Genomic DNA, 20,896 nt, shown 5'->3' on the forward strand with positions numbered 1-20,896 from the left:
AGCTCTCTCTGAACAGGGACCCCGAGCAGCAAAATCGCTCGGCTTATATAGACAGTATGCTAATTATCTCTCAGGGATTGGTGGGGCTTGGATCACCCCACTACTTGTCCTCCAGGGATTGGCGGAGAATGAATCACCTCATTAGCATATTAACGGTCAACTGACACCTGGTGCATAAACCGCACATGTGCAGTACCGCTGTTCACCACTAGAGGGAGCCCTAGCAAGGGGACAAGCCTGCACATGCGCAGTAAGTCGTTTATATCCAGACAAGGCTGGATGTCAGCGCCATCTTTGTTTCGCCGCGCCGCTCTCTACATTCTAGTTCATGAATCAGGCCTTAAATTCAGCCCCAAAGTAGTCAGTTGCTCCTGTAATATTCATGCAGGGGATCTCATCCTAAGTTCTAAACTAGCACACTTTAACCAGTTTTCCTCCTCCAACTGGGCATGATGGCTGTCTTGGTTGGTTTTTATCAATTTAACACAAACTTAGATGTATCTGGGGAGTAGGATTTTAACTGAGAAAATGCCTCCATAACACTGGCCTGTAGGCAATTCTGTGGGGCATTTTTCAGTGAATGATTGATGTCTGAGGGCCTAGCCCATCAGGGCAGTACCACCCTCAGCAGGTGGTCCTTGGTTATATTGGAAATCAGTCTCTTCCATGGCCCCTGCTTCAGTTCCTGCTTCCAGGTTCTCGCTTTGACTCCTCAGCAATGGGCTATGGCCTGAGAATACTAAGCTGATATAAACTGTTTTCTTCCCAAGTTGCTTTTTTAGTCATGGCATTTATCACAGCAATAGAAACCCTAACTAAGACAGAAGTGCATGCCTGTCACCCAAGTACTCAGGCTTTGGGAGCAGAGTGAATGTGAGGTTAGCCTGACTACATAGTGAGCGCCACCATAATCTAAGTGTGGTACTCTATTTTATTGTTTTCCTGAAAGTTAAGAGACTTGCTTTTTTCCTAATGCAGATATAAAGACATTTTGGCCTTTGTCATTTCTTTGAGTATAGTTACAAAAAAACCTACTTTCTTTTCTTCATGCACATTCTAACTCAACCATGCCTTCCCCCGTTTAATCTCTTAAAGACTGAATGCAATTCAGCCTTTCTGACTGTTCTTATTACATATAAGTTGATATGATTTTTAAAATATATATATCAACAATAACCCTAGATAGAGATTTAAATGTTGTGCTTTTTAGCTTTCATCAACTTGACCAAAGCTAGGGTCACCTGGGAGTGACCTAGGTCACAAGAAGGAACCTGATGGAGAGAAGGTCCCCATCAGATTGCCTGTAGGCAAGTCTATATAGGCATTTTCCTGATTAATGATTTATATGGGAGGCTCCAGATCACGTGAGGTGGTGCCTAGTCAGGTGATCCTGGGCGGCAGATGTAAATGTAAACCTGGGGAGAGGGGTATTTCTATGCCCCTTTTGCTCCCAAGTGATGGCAAGATACTTCTCTACATCCATTCTAGCCCATCTCAGCTGGCAAATAAATGACACAGTGACCTGGTATTTTTGTGAAAAGGCTTCAGGCATTATGCTGGGCACATTCGAGCTATGCTAACCCAGCTGTGCTGTCTACATTCCAGCCACATAGTCTTTACTTTGCCTGCATTTGAGTCTTGCCCTGGTTCTCTTTGGTCCACATCTGTCCTCATAGCTGTTCTCTCATCGAGATCTTACAGTGAATCCTCCTGATCCATTTCCATGGTCTCTCTGCCTCTTCTCTCCTTTCTCTGTGGTCTCTTTGAGACCCCTGACTGTGATTGGAAGTCCTGCCCTACTCTTTCTTCTGCCCATCTTATTGGTTAATCAACCTTCATTAACCAATTAGAGATAATGGAAAGCAATTTTTACATAACACTGAGACTGAGATGCCAACATCCAGTGTACAACCAAATGTTTGGGCATAAAATTAATATCTGAAACACAATACACAAAACCATCTCCCAACAGGCATAAGAAATCAGGCTGAGAAAGCTAGTAAGAAGCACTCTTCTGTGATTCTACTTTAGTTCCTGTCACCAGGTTTCTGCCTTAAGCTCCTGCCATTGCTTCCTTCCATAATGGACTATAACCTGTAGGGTGTAATAAGCCCTTTCTTCCCTGAGTAGCTTTTGGTCATGGCCCTTATCATAGCAACACGGAGCAGAATAGAACAAACTTAAAACAAGAAATCATATAAATGCCAACAAAAATTTAGATTAATTTCTCATCTTAATATGCCGGCTTTCTAAAATATCAGAAACACAGACCATAAAAGCATATAAACTGAGGAACATATCTGAAATACATGACAGAGAAATAATTGCCATATACATTCTTGAGTGAGAACATATATACAAATGATGTACCAATGTAGTCCCTGATAGAAGGGAGTTATTTCTTACTTTATTTCTTTAATCTTTTGTTGTATATCTAGCAAAAACAAATTAGTTACTCACCAGGAATATGCAGCATAGAACACCAGCAAGAGATAACTAAACTGAAAACTGACTTGGAAAAGAAAAGTATCTTTTATGAAGAAGAAATATCTAAAAGAGAAGGAATTCATGCAAGTGAGATTAAAAATCTGAAGAAGGAGCTGCATGACTCAGAAGGCCAGCAACTTGCTCTCAACAAAGAAATTATGGTTTTAAAAGACAAATTGGAAAAAACCAGAAGGGAAAGGTAAGAATCAAATTATTTTCTCATCTAGCAAATATCTACTATGTGTATGTTATGTGCCAAATCCTAGGAGATTCAGACAATAGGATATCCAAGTTCCAGCAGGGAAAAGTCAAGATTGCTAAGCAGGCAATTCTAGTGCAGAATGGTGAGAGAGCAGTGGTGTGCATGCGTGCGTGCGTGCGAGAGAGAGAGAGAGAGAGAGAGAGAGAGAGAGAGAGACAGACAGACAGACAGACAGACAGACAGACAGACAGAGAGAGAGAGAGAAGGAACACACAGGAGGACTCAGTAGCACTGTGGTTCTAGGTTCCAGACAACTGAACAGATGTTGGCATCCGTCCTTGTGAATTATATTGAAGCCCACATTCTTACAGTTGGGTGCATTCTTAATGAATGCAAAGTACTGCTGTGGTAGTCTAGGAGTGAGCAGTCTCTGTCCTCATGGAGCCTGTGCTTTCAGTGCTAAAAGACAAGAAAGAGAAAGGGTAGAGCACATTGCAGAATGATCTGTGCCAAGAACAAAACAAAGGAGGGGGAGGGGGATGTTTTATGGAGAAGGTGACTTCCCAGTAAAGAGTAAATTAAGTTTAAAGTTATGCTACTGTGTAAAAGCAGTGAGCACAGAGGAGAGCCCACTCGTCTGTTCAGAAGTCCTGAGCACACCATGGAGTATTAAGAGTTTATTTTGATAAAATAAAAATGCTTAGCGGGCGTCAAGTTTTTTATGTGGAGTAAGCTGGTTTCAGGGGTGAAATGTAACTGTGGGTGTCACTCTCTCCTCTGGTATTAATGTTGTCACCTGAGTGTGAGCATCTGAAAAATAAGCATAGGTAGAAGACGGTGCCTAGAGCATCCCAGTCTCTAGAAACTGGGAGATGAGAAGAACTATCGAGTGATTCAGAGACTGATAGGAAGAAAACCTGGCAATGTGATTTTCTGGGACCCTGGTCAAGACAGGATGTCGAGTCTGTCAACACATAGGACAGCATGAGGTCCGGACCAAGCAAAGAACTACACAATGACATTTGCTCTTGGCATCATGTGACTTTGGTAATAACAGTATCAGTGGAAAAGTGATCACAGGAGACCTGAAGGAGAGCCAGTGGAGCAGTGTGCAAGTAACACCGGTGCTTAAAGTTGTTGCACAAGCAAGCAGTTTATCTCAAGTCACTTTGCTTGGTGATGGTGTGCGTGTGCGTGTGCATGTGCGTATGCATGTGTGTTTAGTAGAAATGATAACATTTGGGTGGTGGTGGTGTGTGTGTGTGAAGTAGAAATGATGACATTTGTAATCTGAAGAAATTAGGCAATAGATGGTTCAGCAGAGTTGGGAGGAAGGTACTATCGCAATGAGAAGCTCAGCCTTATCCAGGCATGTGCTCCTTTACGTGTAGAAAAGAGACTGTAGGTGAGTCAGCTAGGAAGGTGGCTCTGGTGTTAGTGTTGAGTTGGGAGTGTTGAATGGGAACTGCCCAGGAGCCATCGATGTGTGGGGTATGTCATCAGTTTATAGCTCCAGCAAGTTTCCAGCGTAGATCTCAAGGTCCACTGGTGTAGTAGATAGTAATTGGAGCCAGGTGGTGAGGTTGAATGAAGGACTCAGGGAGAATGTTTGGAGAGGAAGCAAGCGTGTGAAGTGGCATTCTGAGGAGCACTGGCTTTTACAGGAAAGCAGAAGGAGGGCGTTCCCTGAGGCACAGGGAAGAAGCCACATCCCTGCTAAGGTAGATTGGATGCTAAGGCAGCACAGGGAGAGTGTGAAGGGAAAGGTCTGGTTTACTGAGGTAGTGGAGGCAAACCTCAGATCTAACATGGTGTGCCTATTGTCATTTTAAAATATAATGCTTAGTTCCTTTAATACTATTTTTTTAGAAGTGGTTTTACTTGATACTTGACTCAGTTTATTATTAGGTAACATGTTTTTCTGAAAAGCTTCTTTGCAATTTCATTTTCAAAGGCATTCCTGTGTCAGAAAAGATTCTTTAATATAACTAAATATAACATTTTTGGGCTTTAAATAATACCATGACACATTTGCTGGCAGACTGGATTTTTTTCCCTTGAATTTATAATTTAAAATATAATTTATCTTCAATAGCCAAGTGTTATAGATGTTAAGGCCACCCATTCCTTATATCTTTTATTACCCAGAACTGATTTCCTCCGAATTTTATTTTGTTGTTAACCTCTTCTATCAAGTTGTCATGAACATAAGTATATTCTCAAGATGACAGCACAGTCTTCAGAAACGGGGTGCCCACGTCTCTTAGAGGCATTTAGAATGGTTTACTTCTAGACAGTTACAAATCGGTCTTGCCCCACAACTGCTTTATAATACAAAGAGGAAAGGGCTGGGATCATCTGTGGACTAAAAATGTGTGAGTGTGTTTCCAGGGCAAAGGGGCGAGGCGTGGACAGTCTAGCTGTAAGTAAAGCAGTGGGTGCAGCAGTCAGCCATTTTCACTGAAGTCACTTCCATTGTGGCATTTTCCACTATCACCCATAGACTTGGAGGACACCTGCCATGGTGCCTGTTGAGAATGTTAGTCTCCCTCTCACTGTGGCAGAAGTGTCCTCTGAGTGTTCTTGGGAGACACTGTAGAGAGTGGCTGAGCAGCTAGGAAGTAGAGCCAGTCTCGCATTCTCCTTGTCTGAGCAGAACACACACTGCTGTGTATCAGGTAAGTCTCATGGGAAGCTCACGTCTAATTATTGAATCAATGCATTGAACTACAAACCCCAGATTTCGCATTGAGTAAACTTGGCTATATTTGCTCTGACCATCTTTGGCCTCCCACTCTTGGAATTCATGTGCAAATGCTACTCCCTACTTTCTCTCTATAAATTTACAAAAGTGTCAGTCCTTCGTTGTATAAGTCCCCTCTTTCCCATCTGCACTGGATCTTCACTGTGGTCCTAGCTCTTATGCTGGGGCTTGAAGACGAATAGGACTTACAGATGGTCAGATCCTCCTCTGGAAGTAACTGCCCTTGGGAGGTGACACTAATGAAAGACACAGAAAGCTCTTAGCCCAGCTGTGGCTGCACACAGGTTCTTACCCCAGCGGCTGTGCCTTCTAAGGGGATGCACTGACAAGACTATAGTGCTGCACTCAGCCCTTCAGACAGGCTCCAGGCGAGCGAGGCCCACCATGCACAGTTAAGAAGCCTGCACGCCTTAAAACTGTTGTGAGACCTAGAGAAGACAAAAAAAAAACTACGTTGGACAAAGGGGAAATGAGAAAAAAACTGCCAGGCACAGCCTGTGTTTTTCAACTGGCTTGGAATAGATAAGAAACAGACAGCATTGAGCTGATGGGAAGCTTAAATTGAGAAGGAGATTCGGTAGTAGTGCTAATTGGGACGGGTGCTTGTGGAAGTGAAGCATGACCTTGACTTTAGGAACTCCAGTCTGGATCTTATCAGTCAGAAGAATGACATCTGCACCTGCCTCTTAGTTGGTCAGGAAAATACTGTACACACAGAGGAATCCAGCAACTGATGGACAATGCTAACCGTTGTGACATCTAGGCAGAGAGACACAGAGGTTCTTTGTACTATGTTTATAATGTTTCTATTACATTGAAATTATTTCAACCAAATATTATTAAATATCAAAATTCAGATAATAATTTCTCAGTATTAACCATTTTATTGATGTTAATAAGCTACAAAATAACCAGCTTGGTCTTAAGTGAGGAACCTATGTCTTTACATTTTATAAAAACAGATTCTGGTATACAGCGAAAGCACACAACTGAGTCTTCTGTTAATTTGTCTTTAACTGTAATAAACATGATCAGGTAGCAGTTGCTACTACTGTCGTTTTGGTAGCACACTCATCATGGTTGTGTGGTATCTGTTAGTTGCTTTATCCCAAAGAGTAATTGTGATATTACCATCTTTTAGTTTTCTTATAGATGTATCTGAAATTAATCCACTTACTAATTTTTTCTTCTGCAATTGGATATATATTCTATAAGCAGGGCCTGTTTGTAAAACTCATTAGAATTTATTTGTTGGCTATAAATAACAGATAATCTAAAAATATTTGTTAAATGACCGAATAAGCCAGTATACCACTCTTGCATTATAAAAAATTAATATTTTATTTTTTAAAGAGAGAGCCTCACTGTGTAACCCTGGCTGGCCTGGAACCCACTATAAAGACCACGCTAGCCTCAAACTCCAAGATCCCTCTGCCTCCTGAGTGCTGGGACTAAAGGTACCACTGGGCCCAACTCATTGTAGAGTCTTGGAGAGGTTTTTTCATGAGATGTGTCCTTACGCATCACCATACTCTGAGTTTACTCTGTTTTCTACAGATTTGTTATGTAACTGTTACACAAATATTTTTTTCCTTTGACTTTTGATCCAATTCCTTTTTCTGATTTTCTATTTTGAATTGTGTTAGTCAAAGTGAAAGGGAAGAATTTGAAAATGAGTTCAAGCAACAATATGAACGGGAAAAAGTATTATTAACTGAAGAGAATAAAAAGTTAACGAGTGAACTCGATAAGGTGAGTGGTTGGATCTCCTTTGCTGGAGTGCATGCTTTGTGTGAAGCACTGTGGTTTATACAATGATTGTCACTTTATATTTGCTGTGATATCTAATGGTGGCAGTGTTTGAATGACAAGTTTTTACTATACCACTTGTATCAGACTTAGTTTTGCTCCTCCCATCTTTTTGTCCTCCTGAACCTCTACCCATCTCCACCTTTTATTTGAGACAGTGAGTGTTTCATGTAGCCCAGGCTGGCCTTGAACTTACTTTATAGCTGAGATTAGCCTTGAATTACTAGTTCTCCTACCTCTACTGAAATTACAGTTATGTACCACCATGCCAGCCCATTAGTGTGTGTGTTGCATATGTATGTGTCTGTGTGATATATGGCTGTATATGTGTAAGGACTTATTACTAACAATAAATTAACTAAAGGTATAAACTGACAAGCCCTAGCAGCTGCAGTTTCACCCAGCAATATCCACACAGACATTTATAATAAGAATTGACCAAATATTTGGGCTCCTCTATTCCAGTCAAGATGACATATAAAATTTAAAACGATATGATTTCTCATCATGTAAATAGTTTGTGAATAGCTTTTCTTAGAAAGTTGTCCTCATCAACATCACATGTTAAAAAGGTTGGCCTAGGCTCTCTGAAGAAGTACAGGGCAGAACGAAATGCATCGAGTAATGGCAGCTGGGGACCGTTCGTCAGCAGATGGGTGGAGCAGCGTGGGGTCCTTTTTAATGTAAGAAAATTTCTGTACATACTATATCACAGACATGAAAAGGTTTCCAGGCATACCAACAAACCCACACAAATCACTGAAAAGCCAGCAGGAGGATAAAACAACACAACACACACAAAATTACAGAATTACGAAATGAGAGGGAGCATGAGGCGTCAGTGTAAACAGAGGTGTGGGAGACTCCGCGCGCACACCACGTGACTGCGGCGATGTTTAAGTAACTGTATTACCTGTTCAGGAAAGGAGAGGTAGTGACGAGCTCGAACAATAACTAGACCTTATACCAAATAATCAAACAGAATTTTGAAAACTTAAATTACCAAAATACTTAAAAGAAAGTTTTATCAATATATTGAAAACAGTAAATATACAACTAAATAAACAAAAAGATTAGGGTTGGACAGGGCTTCAAAAATAAAAAACAAAAGAAAAAGGGGGACATAAAAGTGTGGGAGACATGACAGAAAGAGCTAACATGCAAAAGGAGAGGTGGGCGAGACTGATGCAGAAACAATATTTAAAGATTTAATGACCTAGATTATCCAAAACAGGGTGTGTGTGTGTGTGTGTGTGTGTGTGTGTGTGTGTGTGTGTACGCGCGCACAAGTAAACAGGCACACATTTTTAAATGCCAGAATCGATAAAGCTGCCATAACAAAACTGCCCAAAGCAGGAACCGTAGTATCCTAAAAGCAGCCAGAGAAGACACATGGTACTCAGAGGGTAAGACAGGAAGCTGAACCTCAGTAGGAGAGCAGAAAAGAAGCAAATCAGGAGAAAAGAAGAGGCGCTTTCCAAACACCGAAACAGAGTAACTGCCCTTGTAAACTGTTAAATGCTGGGGTTTATGAAGAAACCTGCAAATACAATAAGTAAGACATGTCAGGCAATTGTGTCACTTTCTCAGTGGATCATTATCTAACGTAACAAACCTAGGTTAGTTTTTTTTTCTAAATAGAAATTTCAAGGATGAGAAGTTTGTTTTTCAGTGTTTGTGTGGTATTCGTGTGTATGTGTGCACGGTAGATGGAGTGGGGCTGGAAGTTGACAGTGGGTATGTTCCTCAGTACGTCTTTCTCCCACCCTGTACCCCTTTTTTAAGCTAAGGTCTAGCTGAAACTGGATGGAGCTCACTACTTCAGGTGGACTGGATGTCTCCTCACTGCACCCTATGCTGGGGTTGCAGATGCATCCTGCCACACTGCCTTGTGTCTGTGCCGAGGCCCAGAACTCAGGTGCTTACACTGTGCAACACTCACTCATTGACTGAGCCGTCTCCTAAGCACCAAGTTTGAATTTAGGTACAAAATGTTTGTATTAAAGTGAAAGCCTCATTTTAAAATAATATACATTATAATTTATATAATTAAATGAGCCTTTCCTGGAGTATGAGTGAGAGAAGATTGCTTTTGGGGAGGGGAGTAGTCGTTGAAGTTGCGTGTGGGGCTCTTGGGAATTCGCTTACAGTTCTGTTTCTTTTACTGTTGAATACATTATTTATTTTATTTCATGTTCTTCATTCCTTTGAACTAGTTCTCATTTTACAGTTTCTTCTATACTTTAATCTTTATTTTATTTTATGTGTATAGACGTTTTACCTGCCAGTATGTCTGTACATTGTGTGCATACACTGCCTATGGAGGCCAGAAGAGGGTGTCGCACCCCCTTGGTCAGAGTGCTAGTTGTTCTTCCAGGGCATCTGGGTTCCATTGCTAACACCTACATGGTGGCTCACAACCATTTTTTTATGTGCTTATAATTCTTTATAAGAATTTTATAAGTTGACAGGACATTTGCAGAAGAGACCGGAGTGAGGGAAGAGGAATTGGTAATTTTTCTCAAGTTGATGCATATTCACAATTAAAACCAATTTCATGTAGGGCTTAGCAAAAGGCAAGAAAGCAGGAAATTTCAAAGTGTGCACTACATTCTTCAGTGTGTCTCCAGTGTGGTGTGGAATAGTAAAAAGACAATTTAGTTGACGGTTCTGCACCATGAGATGGGGTAACAAGTGTCTAAGTACTGCGATGTCTTGCTCAGCCACTCATACCTTCAAACCACCTTCCAGCTAACTTCGCTGTATGAGAGCTTGAGTTTGCGCAACCAGCACTTAGAAGAAGAAGTCAAAGATCTAGCAGATAAGAAGGAGTCAGTCGCCCACTGGGAAGCCCAGATCACAGAGATAATCCAATGGTGAGTGCTGTTGTGGTGGGGCAGGGCTGTGGCCTGGGCGGGTGTGACTGAGTTCCTAACACCCGCACTGTCTTCTTCGCCTTAGAAATAGTTATTTAAGCTGGTACAAGTGGGAAAGTAAGCCTTCACAGACCGTAAGAAACACTTCCATGTGCTTTGATGTTCCCTAAGATCAAAACCGCCATATGTAATAAAACTGATAGCTTGAGAGAAATGTAAAAGATGAACAGTGCTCTGTAAGTATAGCAGAGCAGTTCACATACGGCATTTTTAAAGTTAAAAGATTTGGGCTTAGCTTCACAAACCATTTCCCACCCTCTGAGAACTAATTTTGGTTCCTTGGCCTATGAATTTTACTATCTTCGTTTACTAAATGATTGTTACCATCTTATAAAGGTTTGCATCTCTGATATTACATGGAGAAGCAGGAGCCCAGTGATGACTTTATCTCTTAATAACTTTTATATTTATTTAAATCTTTGCCCATTTTAACCTTTATATCAAAATAACTAGTTTCTTTATATATCTACAAACCAGTTAATTATTCAGGATTTTAGTTTCCTGTGATTATATTGGCTTAATTAGTTTTCTGCTTTCCTTTATCAGATTTCTAATACCCTTCTTAAATCATAACACAAATATATCTATACTGACCTAACTGTAGAGTTCTTCTGATAACTAATCTCTGCTTATACATGTGCCCAGATTGTAGAAACTTACTTGTATTGCAGAAAACAGCTATTGTCAGTGTTTGGTTCTGATGCACACGCTGGGTTTATATCTGTAAGGGGTCAGTGTTTAGTTCCTACCTACACACTGGGTTCATATCTCCAAGGGGTCAGTTTAACACTGAGCCCAGTTGGTACTGGAGCCGAGCAACAGTGAAGATGGAGCTGGAAACTCGCTTCATGAGCTGCTGCTTCCAAAGCCTGTGGCCCAGCCCCACCGTTTCTCAATGACCAGGACAGTGGGAAACGATCCTGTGAAGGAAGGATCTCATACTCACTTAATTCATTCAGTAACTCAGTTGTTCGTTTTCAAAGACGGTTTCATCATGTGCTCATGGCTGAGCTCACATTCTTGGTCTTCTGAAGAAAGATGGAGCTGCCTCTGAACCCTGTAGTGGAATGACTGCCGTCTGAAGATGTGGAGTGCTAAGAACTGTGGCAGAGCGTGAATGCGTCAGCCTCCCCTCTGCAGTGAAGCGTAGGCTCCAGTTAGCTATTGGCCCATGCCTCAGTGTAATAACTAGAAATGTCGGCGTAGGAAGTCTGCTCTCTAAAGTGTATGTGTGGAGGAGGCTGGACATCAACTTTGGGGTGCTGCTTCACACACTGTGCCCTCTCTTAAAATTTTTTCTGTATAAATCATGCTGATGTTATTAGCTCCATGACCTTAAGATAATGAATAGAAACTGGAATTGGATTTCTTTAAGCTTTAACCTTTATTCTTTCATTATTATTTAATTAATATTTTTAGAAAACAGGGGTGCTTCATTATAACCCTGATTTCTTCAGAATAGCATTATTTAAAATTTTCTAAATTCAGTATACTTCAGCTTTAAAGAAAGTTTGTATGTTTTGTGAGATAAAATATGAGAATCTAGATAATGAGAAATCATAGTAGTCTTCAGAAAGCCTTATGCTTGTCCAGCGTGAGATCTAAAGGGTCATCGTTTGTGATTCATGGATGATTTACTGCTTGTAAGATGTGAGTGACCTGGGCTTCCCTAAATACCACCAGCCTCCATTTGTACATAACTGAGCAGTTAATAAATCTGTCCCCACCTCCTGACAGCAACAGTAGTAGTGTGGCCAGCCTTTTAAAGGAGGTCTTTAAGGAGTTCTTTAAATTTTTGGCACTTGGTTCTTATTGAAGCTTTAAATCACATATGTCACTGAAGTTTTCCTGTTTTACTTTGTCCTATGTCCACCTTTATGTGTGTACTCTAGGGTGAGTGATGAGAAGGACGCACGGGGCTATCTTCAGGCCTTAGCTTCTAAAATGACTGAAGAATTAGAAGCGTTAAGGAATTCCAGCCTGGGGACACGAGCGACAGTAAGTTCTACCATCTCATACGGAGGCTCTTCTCTGTAACAAGCAGAAAGCACATGATAAATCTGACTGCTGTAAAAGTGCTCATGAGAAATATTTTAGATCTTTACAAGAAAATGTAACACATTACTGTTAGCTCTTATTGTATAGCTTCTTCTTATTGAAGGAACTGAAAAGAAAAAAAGCAATTATTTATGTTCATTTATGCATATTTACTGTTATTTCTGGATTTAATGAAAATGTATTTTCACAAGTTGTATGTCCGGTCTACTCAGTTACTAGTGATATTGCTTATTATGAAATTTAATCTTAAGAATTAAATAGGAGGGTACTAAGACATAGCTGTATTGTTCTATAGGATATGCCCTGGAAAATGCGTCGTTTTGCAAAACTGGACATGTCAGCTAGACTAGAGTTGCAGTCTGCTCTGGATGCAGAAATCAGAGCTAAGCAGGCCATCCAGGAAGAGCTGAATAAAGTCAAAGCATCCAACATCATAACAGAATGGTAAGGACCGGTATCTAGTCACCACAGTAGTGACTTTTTGAAAGCTGTGGGGAGAAGTCACATGTGCATTTGCCTATCTGCGGGGGTTTGTTGTTTGTTTGTTTGTTTGTAAGGCTAAAAAATGCTGACCAGAAGATTGGGAATACAGTTCAGCAGTATAATGCTTGCCTGGCATGCCCAAGGTCAAAGGTCTGCCCCCACCTCCCTGACAAAAGTGAGGAAAAGGCTCAGTCATTAAAGTGCTTGCCTTATAAGCATGAAGACCTAAATTTGAGCCAGCCCAACATTTAAAAAAACATGCTGGGAGCCATAACATCTGCCTGTAATCCCAGGGCTGGGAAGGGAGAGGGGAGGAGAGGGATAAAAGGAATGAGAGAGAGAATGAGAGTTCCAGCTCACCAGCCAGGCACCAATCCATGAATGAGCTCCAAATTCAGTGAACAACTTTGTCTCCGAACAAAGGGGAAGAGCTGTTGAGGAAGACACTGCTGTTGCCCTCTGTCCTGCACATTTGTGCACACTCACCCAGACACACACACACACACACACACACACACACACACATATAAAACCATGACCACAGAGAGTTGTGAAGATTTGAGAAGCAAAGATGTGATTCTAGGTTGTAGGGAGCGGCGCGGTAAAACAAAGATGGCACCGATACTAGGTAACCTCTCATACAGCCTTGTTTTCTTCAGGGTTATCCATAGATGGATTATTAGTTTTAAATAGTATTTCATTCTTTTCTCCTTATATATAAAGTTTAGTTTACTCAATTTTTTTTCTATTGAATCTAAACTTCTCTCACATTCTGTATAGAATGAAACTTACCACCAGAACACAATACAAATCTCTAAAAACTGGGACCTCTACCAAAGGTCTTTTACAGATGGTCATTTTATTGATGTTAAATTTTGTGGATGTTTGTTTGGGGGTTTGAAATATTAAGTTTTGTAAAGGCAAAATAATTATGATTATTTTCAAGGTTCCTTTATTTATTTAAAAATAATCAAACTTCTAGTATCCAGGGCAGTTAGCTACTAAACATAGCCCCTTGATTCTTGTCATAACAGTAAAACAAATTCTATGTTAGATATATAAATGATGAAACAAAAGTTTTTAATTAGATTAGATATAAAGATGGTTCAAAACTAAGTCACAGTTCTAGACAGATGGTTCAGCAATTGAGACTCCTCAATGGTTTTGCAGGGGACCAAAGTTTGATTTTCAGCAGTTAAATCAGGCACCTCACAACTGCCTGTAAGTCTAGTTCCATAGGATCCAAAACATTGGCACCTCCTTAGGGAATCTGTTTGAATGTGGTACACATAAACTCATACAGACACAGACACAGACACACACACACACACACACACACACACACACACACACACACACACGAAGAAAGAGAAATAAATATTTAAATCAGTAGGTAACATTGGAACAATAGTAAGTTCACAGTAAAAATGAAACTATAAATTTAAAAATCCTTCTGGCTCAAAAATATCAACTTCCAAAAGCATGAGAAGAAACACAGGGACTACAAATTTAGTTTTGAGAGGTTTACTGCCTTTATTCGTAAGCTGTAGTCATTTTTTTCTTATTGAAGGGCAAACACACTCCTGTTGAATTATAAATTTTTTGATGTAAATGACACAGGCATAAATTAAGTTTGTTTTAATTAAATATGTTTGTGAAGCATTGAAAGAGAATTCTTTTCTGGAGAATATGAAGTAGACCTCACGTAAAGAATTACTGAATGCCATCGAGTGTCCGCTTCCTCTTGCTTGACGTTGCAGTTTACACATTTGCTCTTAAAGCAGAGAGAGCTGAGTCAGATGAAAGCGATAAACAGGTGCATATGCTCCAGCTACACGGTGATGTGGAGAAAGTCTAACAGGATTGTAGAAGCAACCTTTGGTTTCATAACACAGGTAAATGTAAACTCAGCTCAGGGTCAGCACATGTCTCTGTGAAGACGCTCGTGGCCTCCTCTCTGCTCAGCCCTTGTCCTCAGTCCTGGTGCAGCAGCAGGAGCCCTGTTCTGATGCTTGTCAGTGCTAGGGCTTGAGCTGGGGCTTCCTTCACACAGGCCAGGCAAGCCCTCTGCTACTGAGCTGCATTCCAGACCTGGCAGCCATGGGTATGGAAATGGATGAGCCCGGCCTGCTTTATTAATTTGCATAATAGTAGGTGGCAGGCTGTATTTGTCTTCATGCAGTAGTTAACAGTCTCCTAATTTAGCCTCACAGACGTTTAAACCAAATAAACCCAGCTACACAAAACTAATGACTATTTTTCTTTCCCTGCTCATTTAAGTAAACTGAAAGATTCAGAGAAGAAGAACTTGGAACTGTTGTCCGAAATCGAGCAGCTGATAAAGGACACTGAAGAGCTTAGATCTGAAAAGGGTATGAGACTATGTTTGCACCAGCACTTGCTGTACCTAATGGCCGTTGTTGCAGGAGAGCCAGCTTGCTCCATAGACAGAGAATTCTTTACATTAGCAACTGCACGTGCACACACCCTTGAGAGTTCATACAAACATGCATACCCACTCATGCACACATACATGTGCATGTAGACTGGCTGAGCTATTATGTATTAATTAACATACATTATACTAGGAACTTTTAGTTACAGAAATAACCTCTTTGCCATGAATTTGACTGTTATCTCAGTGTTAAAATATACTTCATGAGTAACTTTTGAGTTGGGATAAAAGTATTTTTGTGATATATTTATAATGTTCTCACATGTCACATGAGGTAGCTGCTTCAACTGTGGTGCTGTATGTTACATTAGTGAACATAAGTTTCTTAGTGAAGAAACTTGAAAAGGGGAGGTTGTTTGGGGGACAGAGTGTTGCTAAGTAACCCAAGGTGTCCTTGAATTCGGAGTCCTCTTGTCCACTTCCCTGAGTGCTAGGATTACACTTAATAGCACTTTCCATGTGCCTACAGTACACAGAACCATATGATACCAGAAAAACAGCCAGGGAAACATAGAAAATAATGATGACTAACTCAATACTAATTATTTTAGTAATGAATTATTTAGGTGTTTGCTGTCTTTTTCCAGATTGATGTTTACATTGTCTGTCCTATGAGATTTCCTAGAATTTATTAGTATTTTCTTGAGAACTTTTGTTCTTCTTTTTACATGGACCTAGATCAGAGCATGTCATAACTCTGTGATATAAACATCTTATACAATTTTTCCATAATGTGGACATTACAAGAGTAATAATTTAGTAAAAATAAATTCAAAATGTGACTTACATTTTGTAAAGAGACATTTTATATAGAATTATCAAAAATCCATTTTTCTGGCAATGGCCATCATCAATTACTGGGTTAATATATAGGCTTTGTCTTTGGCTAAGAGTTTATTATTTTCCATATCTATAACACAGAGAGGGTTGGGTCTGGTTGGATCTTTATGTCTGCTTGTATTAAGGAGAACAGACTAACCACAGAAAGTACTAAAGTGCTTTATGGCACCTTTTTGGTGATTGAATTTCTTAATGACAAAAGTGAATAAGAACTCACAATACAAGGATGAGAAGTCCTGCCAAATGATCATGTGTGATTTTAATTCATAAACAGTGGAGAAGTATATTAAGGAAGAAAAACAGTGGGGTTGGGGATTTAGCTCAGGGGTAGGGTGCTTGCCTAGCAAGCGCAAGGCCCTGGGTTCGGTCCCCAGCTCCGAAAAAAAGGAAAAAAAAAAAAAAAAAAAAGGAAGAAAAACAGTATGTAATATGAATGTGGTCCTAAAAGCAATTTAACCAGAATAACACCTGTGCCAAATAAAACTGACAGATCAAATTAACTGCATTATTTTTAGATTATATCCAAACCTAAAAGACTTCTAAGTTTCTAGCACATTGCTTTATGAAATCATGTTAAATAAAGGCTTTCTTATTCAGAATATTGCAAAATTTCATTATGTTACAACATGATGTAATGTGCTATATAATTGAGTTTCAAAATGAGGGCAAAATCCTTTTCTATACTTGGTTTACTATTTTATTCCCAATATCTAGAAAAGTACCTACTATAACGTGTGTGTGTGTGTGTAGACACAAACATGGGGGGGGTGCATGCCTTGCATACATACAGAGCTTGGAGACAATCTTCAGGATTTAGTTTTCTCTCACCATGTGGGTCTTAGAGACTGACTCAGGTCTTCCGGGAGCAAGAGCCTTTAGCTGCTGAGCTATCTCAGCTGCTCATAATAGGCTCATAATAAATATGTGTTAACTAAATACTCAAACTGCCTATTTCATAATTATGATTGATATATTAGGATGATATTAATGCTGAGAAGCACATAAATCAGTGGTTGGGAGACGACTAACTGTGTGAAATGCTTATTTTACAAGCACGAGACCTGATTTCAGATTCTGAGCACCCACATTCCCATCACCCAGGGATACACCTAAAATCCCGTCACTGAGAGACAAGAAAAACAAACAAACAAACAAAACCCTGGAGTTCACTGACCAGCCATTCTAACCAGATGTGAGTTTTAGTTTTAGTGAGAGACCATTTTTCAAAAACAAAACAAAATGGAGAGCAAAAAAGGAAGATACCTAACAACTGACCTCAGCCCTCTAAATGTACATGCGTGGTCACCCTCCCAAACATAGGTACAGAGAGCCCCTGCCCTGTGCTAGAGAGAGAGACACAAACCAGTTGACGAGGTTTCATGATAGAAAAGTCACAGCTGCACAGTGGGGGCTGGAGAGATGTCTCGCAGCTCCGTACTGGCCCGTCTTCTAAAAGACCAGGTTTAATCTCCAGCATCACCGAGCAGCTCACAGCGTTCTGTAACTCCAGTCCAGGGTGCTGATGCCCCCTTCTGGCCTCCACAAGCAATGCATGCACATGGTGTACAGACATACATTCATAGATACAAACTTCTTAAAAATTAATTATGATAGGCTATTTCTGCTTTATCTCCCCTAATATTTATTATCATCTTTGCATTTTGAAATTTTTTTGAAATTATATGTATATGTGTATATATATATACATATATGATATATATATATCATAGCCAAAAAGTATATATACATTTTTTAAAAATTCATCTGAGAAAAAATTAATTTTGGGTTATTTAGTCTTCAATAGGAAAAATGTAATTAACTATATTTACTTTATTAATAAAATAAGTATATTTCATAAGTGCTGAAAAGATTACTTTTAAAAAAAAGAATTTCAAAGGATGTCTCTTGTTTGGCTGGTAAAAGAATTTAGAAAAAAATCACAAATAGACAAGCTTCTAGTTTTATTTTTTTTCAAATTGCCCAAAAGATTGTGTTTTGTTTTATTATGATGTATTAGATCAATGGTTCTCAACCTCCCTAATGGAACCGTAGTGTGACCATCTGATACGCAGGCTGTAGGTGTCTGTGAGAGAATTGTTCGGCCCTCAGAAGGGCTGTGAGCCACAGGGTGAGGACTGGAGTACGAGATGGGGGAGCTAACTGGGACTCACGGAATTAGCATATAAACTAGTCTAGGCTAACTGTGGAGTCTGGGAAACACTAATATATTTTGGTTTTTCAACTATGTAGAGTTAATGCAATCAGCTTTGAAACCTTTACTATATTGAGACAGGAGAAGTTGGTTATCCATGAAAATTCTTTTTAGTTCTACTTTAAAAAAGGAGTTGCCACTGTTTTCTAGGTGTAGAGCACCGAGACTCACAGCACTCTTTCTTGGCATTTTTGAATACGCCTACCGATGCTCTGGATCAATTTGAAGTAAGTAACTGCTGAGGACCCTCTGGGTCTGCTTACAGTTCGCTCTGCAGCAAAACCTTAGAGAACCTAGCATCATATAAACAAGTGAATAGAAACATGCATGGGAGGAGTGTCTGCATTCTTATGGAAGTACAACCACATTTGTATGTAATAAAAACACCCTAAGAGTCCGAAACTAAAAGCTGTTATTAGACTTAAAAGCAATTCCAACTTCAGCCTTCCCAAAGTGTGAAAGCAGGGCAAATCCCAGTTTTTGAGATAATTTTCCTTTTCTCCAAAGCTTGGAGACACAACAAAAATAAGTGAAAGCAAGAGCACTGACTTAGCGCTGCAGCTCCTGTTCCGTCAGCTCCTAAGGAGTGTGCACTAAGACCGCTTTTGGTCAACGTGCTGATCTACACTGTTGGCTGTGTTCTGAAATGGTGACTGCATAGCACTTCGTCATTCTTTCCTTCTTATTTAAATACTTTGCTAAAACATTAATATAATGTCAGAGTATGTTTTATGTCAGGAAATATAAGTTACTGGTTGTGGCCTTGTGCAGCAGTTAGAAATCCTGGAATCTGTGTACAAGGCTTGGCTCTAAGTACTGGGAAGTGCAGTGACCACAGATGACGGAGTTCCCTCTCATCGCTTATATTCCGTCAGGAAGAGTCAGGAGCAGAGATCCTGGTACCCTGGTTCAGTTGTTATTTTCAAAACTGTACCATTCACTTAATTAGCGGTGATTTGCCATGCACTGTCATTTTATTACATTGGGGACAGTAACTGAATTTCATTTCGTGGGGAAGGTAGGAAGAGTCACTCTTGGAGAAGTAATCCCTAAGTTCTTGACAGTGGTGACAGTGACTGCTTTTCTCATTTATTTATTTGAACAAATGCCATTTGCCTTTCAATTGTGTTTTACAAATTTTGATTTATTATTTGTTTGTATTAAATTGCTTCATCCATATTTTCTATTTTTTTATTGCTGAATTCGTTAAATAGGATTCCTTTTCTTCTTCCTCATCTTCACTGATTGATTTTTTGGATGACGTAAGTCTTTGATTTTCAACCAATGCATCCTTCAGTAAAAAAGATCAGTGAATTGATTTGAAGATTTTGTCTAGTAATGCAGTTTTAGAAATATCACTTGGAAATATATGTGAGCCAATGCTTCCTTCTTATAAATATAATGGTCTATTGATAAATGTAATATAGAAAAAACACTTTTAAAAAATGCTTTGGCCTTTGGCAAATCTCTGTGTTTCCATTCTTTACAAGAAAGACTGGAATGCTTGCTTACATACCGTCTGTCCACGATAATGGCTCCTTTTGTCTTCATGGTTTGGCTTCACTCTCTCCTGTTCTCTTTAGCTCCTTGCTGTTTCTGTGTCGTTAGTTTAAAAGAAGCCTCTGCTGGAGTAATTTTAAAAGTGACATTTGAAGAATTAACTTCTCAGTTTTATCATTAAGAATATAAATTACATTTTAATGCAGACAGATTTCTAATGTGCAAAGTGATTTTAAGTAAGTATGTGCACTATGTGCCCCATTTGCTGCATTAACATATTGCCCCTGAGTTAACTGTAGGTTTAGCACTGTATATAGGTTTCCAGGAAGTGCGATGCATCTGTTCCCCACCTGCACTGCCTGTTACATTCATTTTCTGTTCCACTTTGGATGATTCAGAATCTTTGATATCCTGTTGAGCATGCAGACTCTGCAGAAATTAAAAGATGAAAAAGTTAATATACATGTAAACAATGTATATTAAAGTATTTTTAAATAAGGAGAAATTCATTAAATATTTTATTCCAGTACAATATTCTATTCAGAAGATGATTTCAGCATAAATTTTCACAATTTTAGCAATTTTCAAATTGCTAAACAATAAAGAGACTTTTTGGTGTGCATGAAAATATACCCAAATCTGTTTCCCTCTAAAATAGACTTTCTTGTTAAAAGATAACTGTCCTGAAAACATCACACTCCGTGTCGAAGTCTGCTTTTGTTATGCTAAAACAGAAGTGTATTTCATTATCACTTAAGAAAGCTTGAGTCAGTTACTGAGTTCTTTGTACCAATAAACTATTTTCACTTTTCCTAAACAAATTCTCCCCTCCATCCTCTGCTTTGCCATAAGCACTTGGGTTGTAAAACTGAACAACTCTATAGAGATCTGAGTGGCCCCCTGTGCAGACTCCTGCTGCAGGAGCGCTCTGAGATTGTTCCTCTAGATGTAATGAAAGTGCTCCCAAGTCAGATCCATTCCCAGCCGCACTCTCCCTCTCAGACCCCTCAGCAGCTGTTACACAGCACAAGCTCATCCCAGCATAGAGCTGAGTCTTAGAAAAGGGCAGAGGGAGTCCTAGGACGCAGTGGAAGTGAGCAGACACACACACACTGCTGGGTCTCTGGGGGAGTTGTTTTGGGGTTTTTGG

At 39.7% G+C, this 20,896-nt stretch overlaps 1 protein-coding gene across 1 annotated transcript in view; it reads left to right on the forward strand.

Moving 5' to 3' along the window:
- The window catches only part of Cdc42bpa (CDC42 binding protein kinase alpha), a 220,885-nt gene that overhangs the window by 155,041 nt on the left and 44,948 nt on the right, over positions 1-20,896 (forward strand). Inside the window, exons 15-22 of the mRNA XM_032914650.1 lie at positions 2,439-2,686; positions 7,100-7,205; positions 10,014-10,138; positions 12,091-12,196; positions 12,552-12,700; positions 15,020-15,111; positions 18,397-18,473; positions 19,461-19,508. Coding sequence (XP_032770541.1) covers positions 2,439-2,686; positions 7,100-7,205; positions 10,014-10,138; positions 12,091-12,196; positions 12,552-12,700; positions 15,020-15,111; positions 18,397-18,473; positions 19,461-19,508 — 951 coding nt within the window. The remainder of the gene's footprint in view (positions 1-2,438; positions 2,687-7,099; positions 7,206-10,013; positions 10,139-12,090; positions 12,197-12,551; positions 12,701-15,019; positions 15,112-18,396; positions 18,474-19,460; positions 19,509-20,896) is intronic.

This window comes from Rattus rattus, chromosome 10 (genome assembly GCF_011064425.1).
Source record: "Rattus rattus isolate New Zealand chromosome 10, Rrattus_CSIRO_v1, whole genome shotgun sequence".
Taxonomy (NCBI): Eukaryota; Metazoa; Chordata; class Mammalia; order Rodentia; family Muridae; genus Rattus; species Rattus rattus.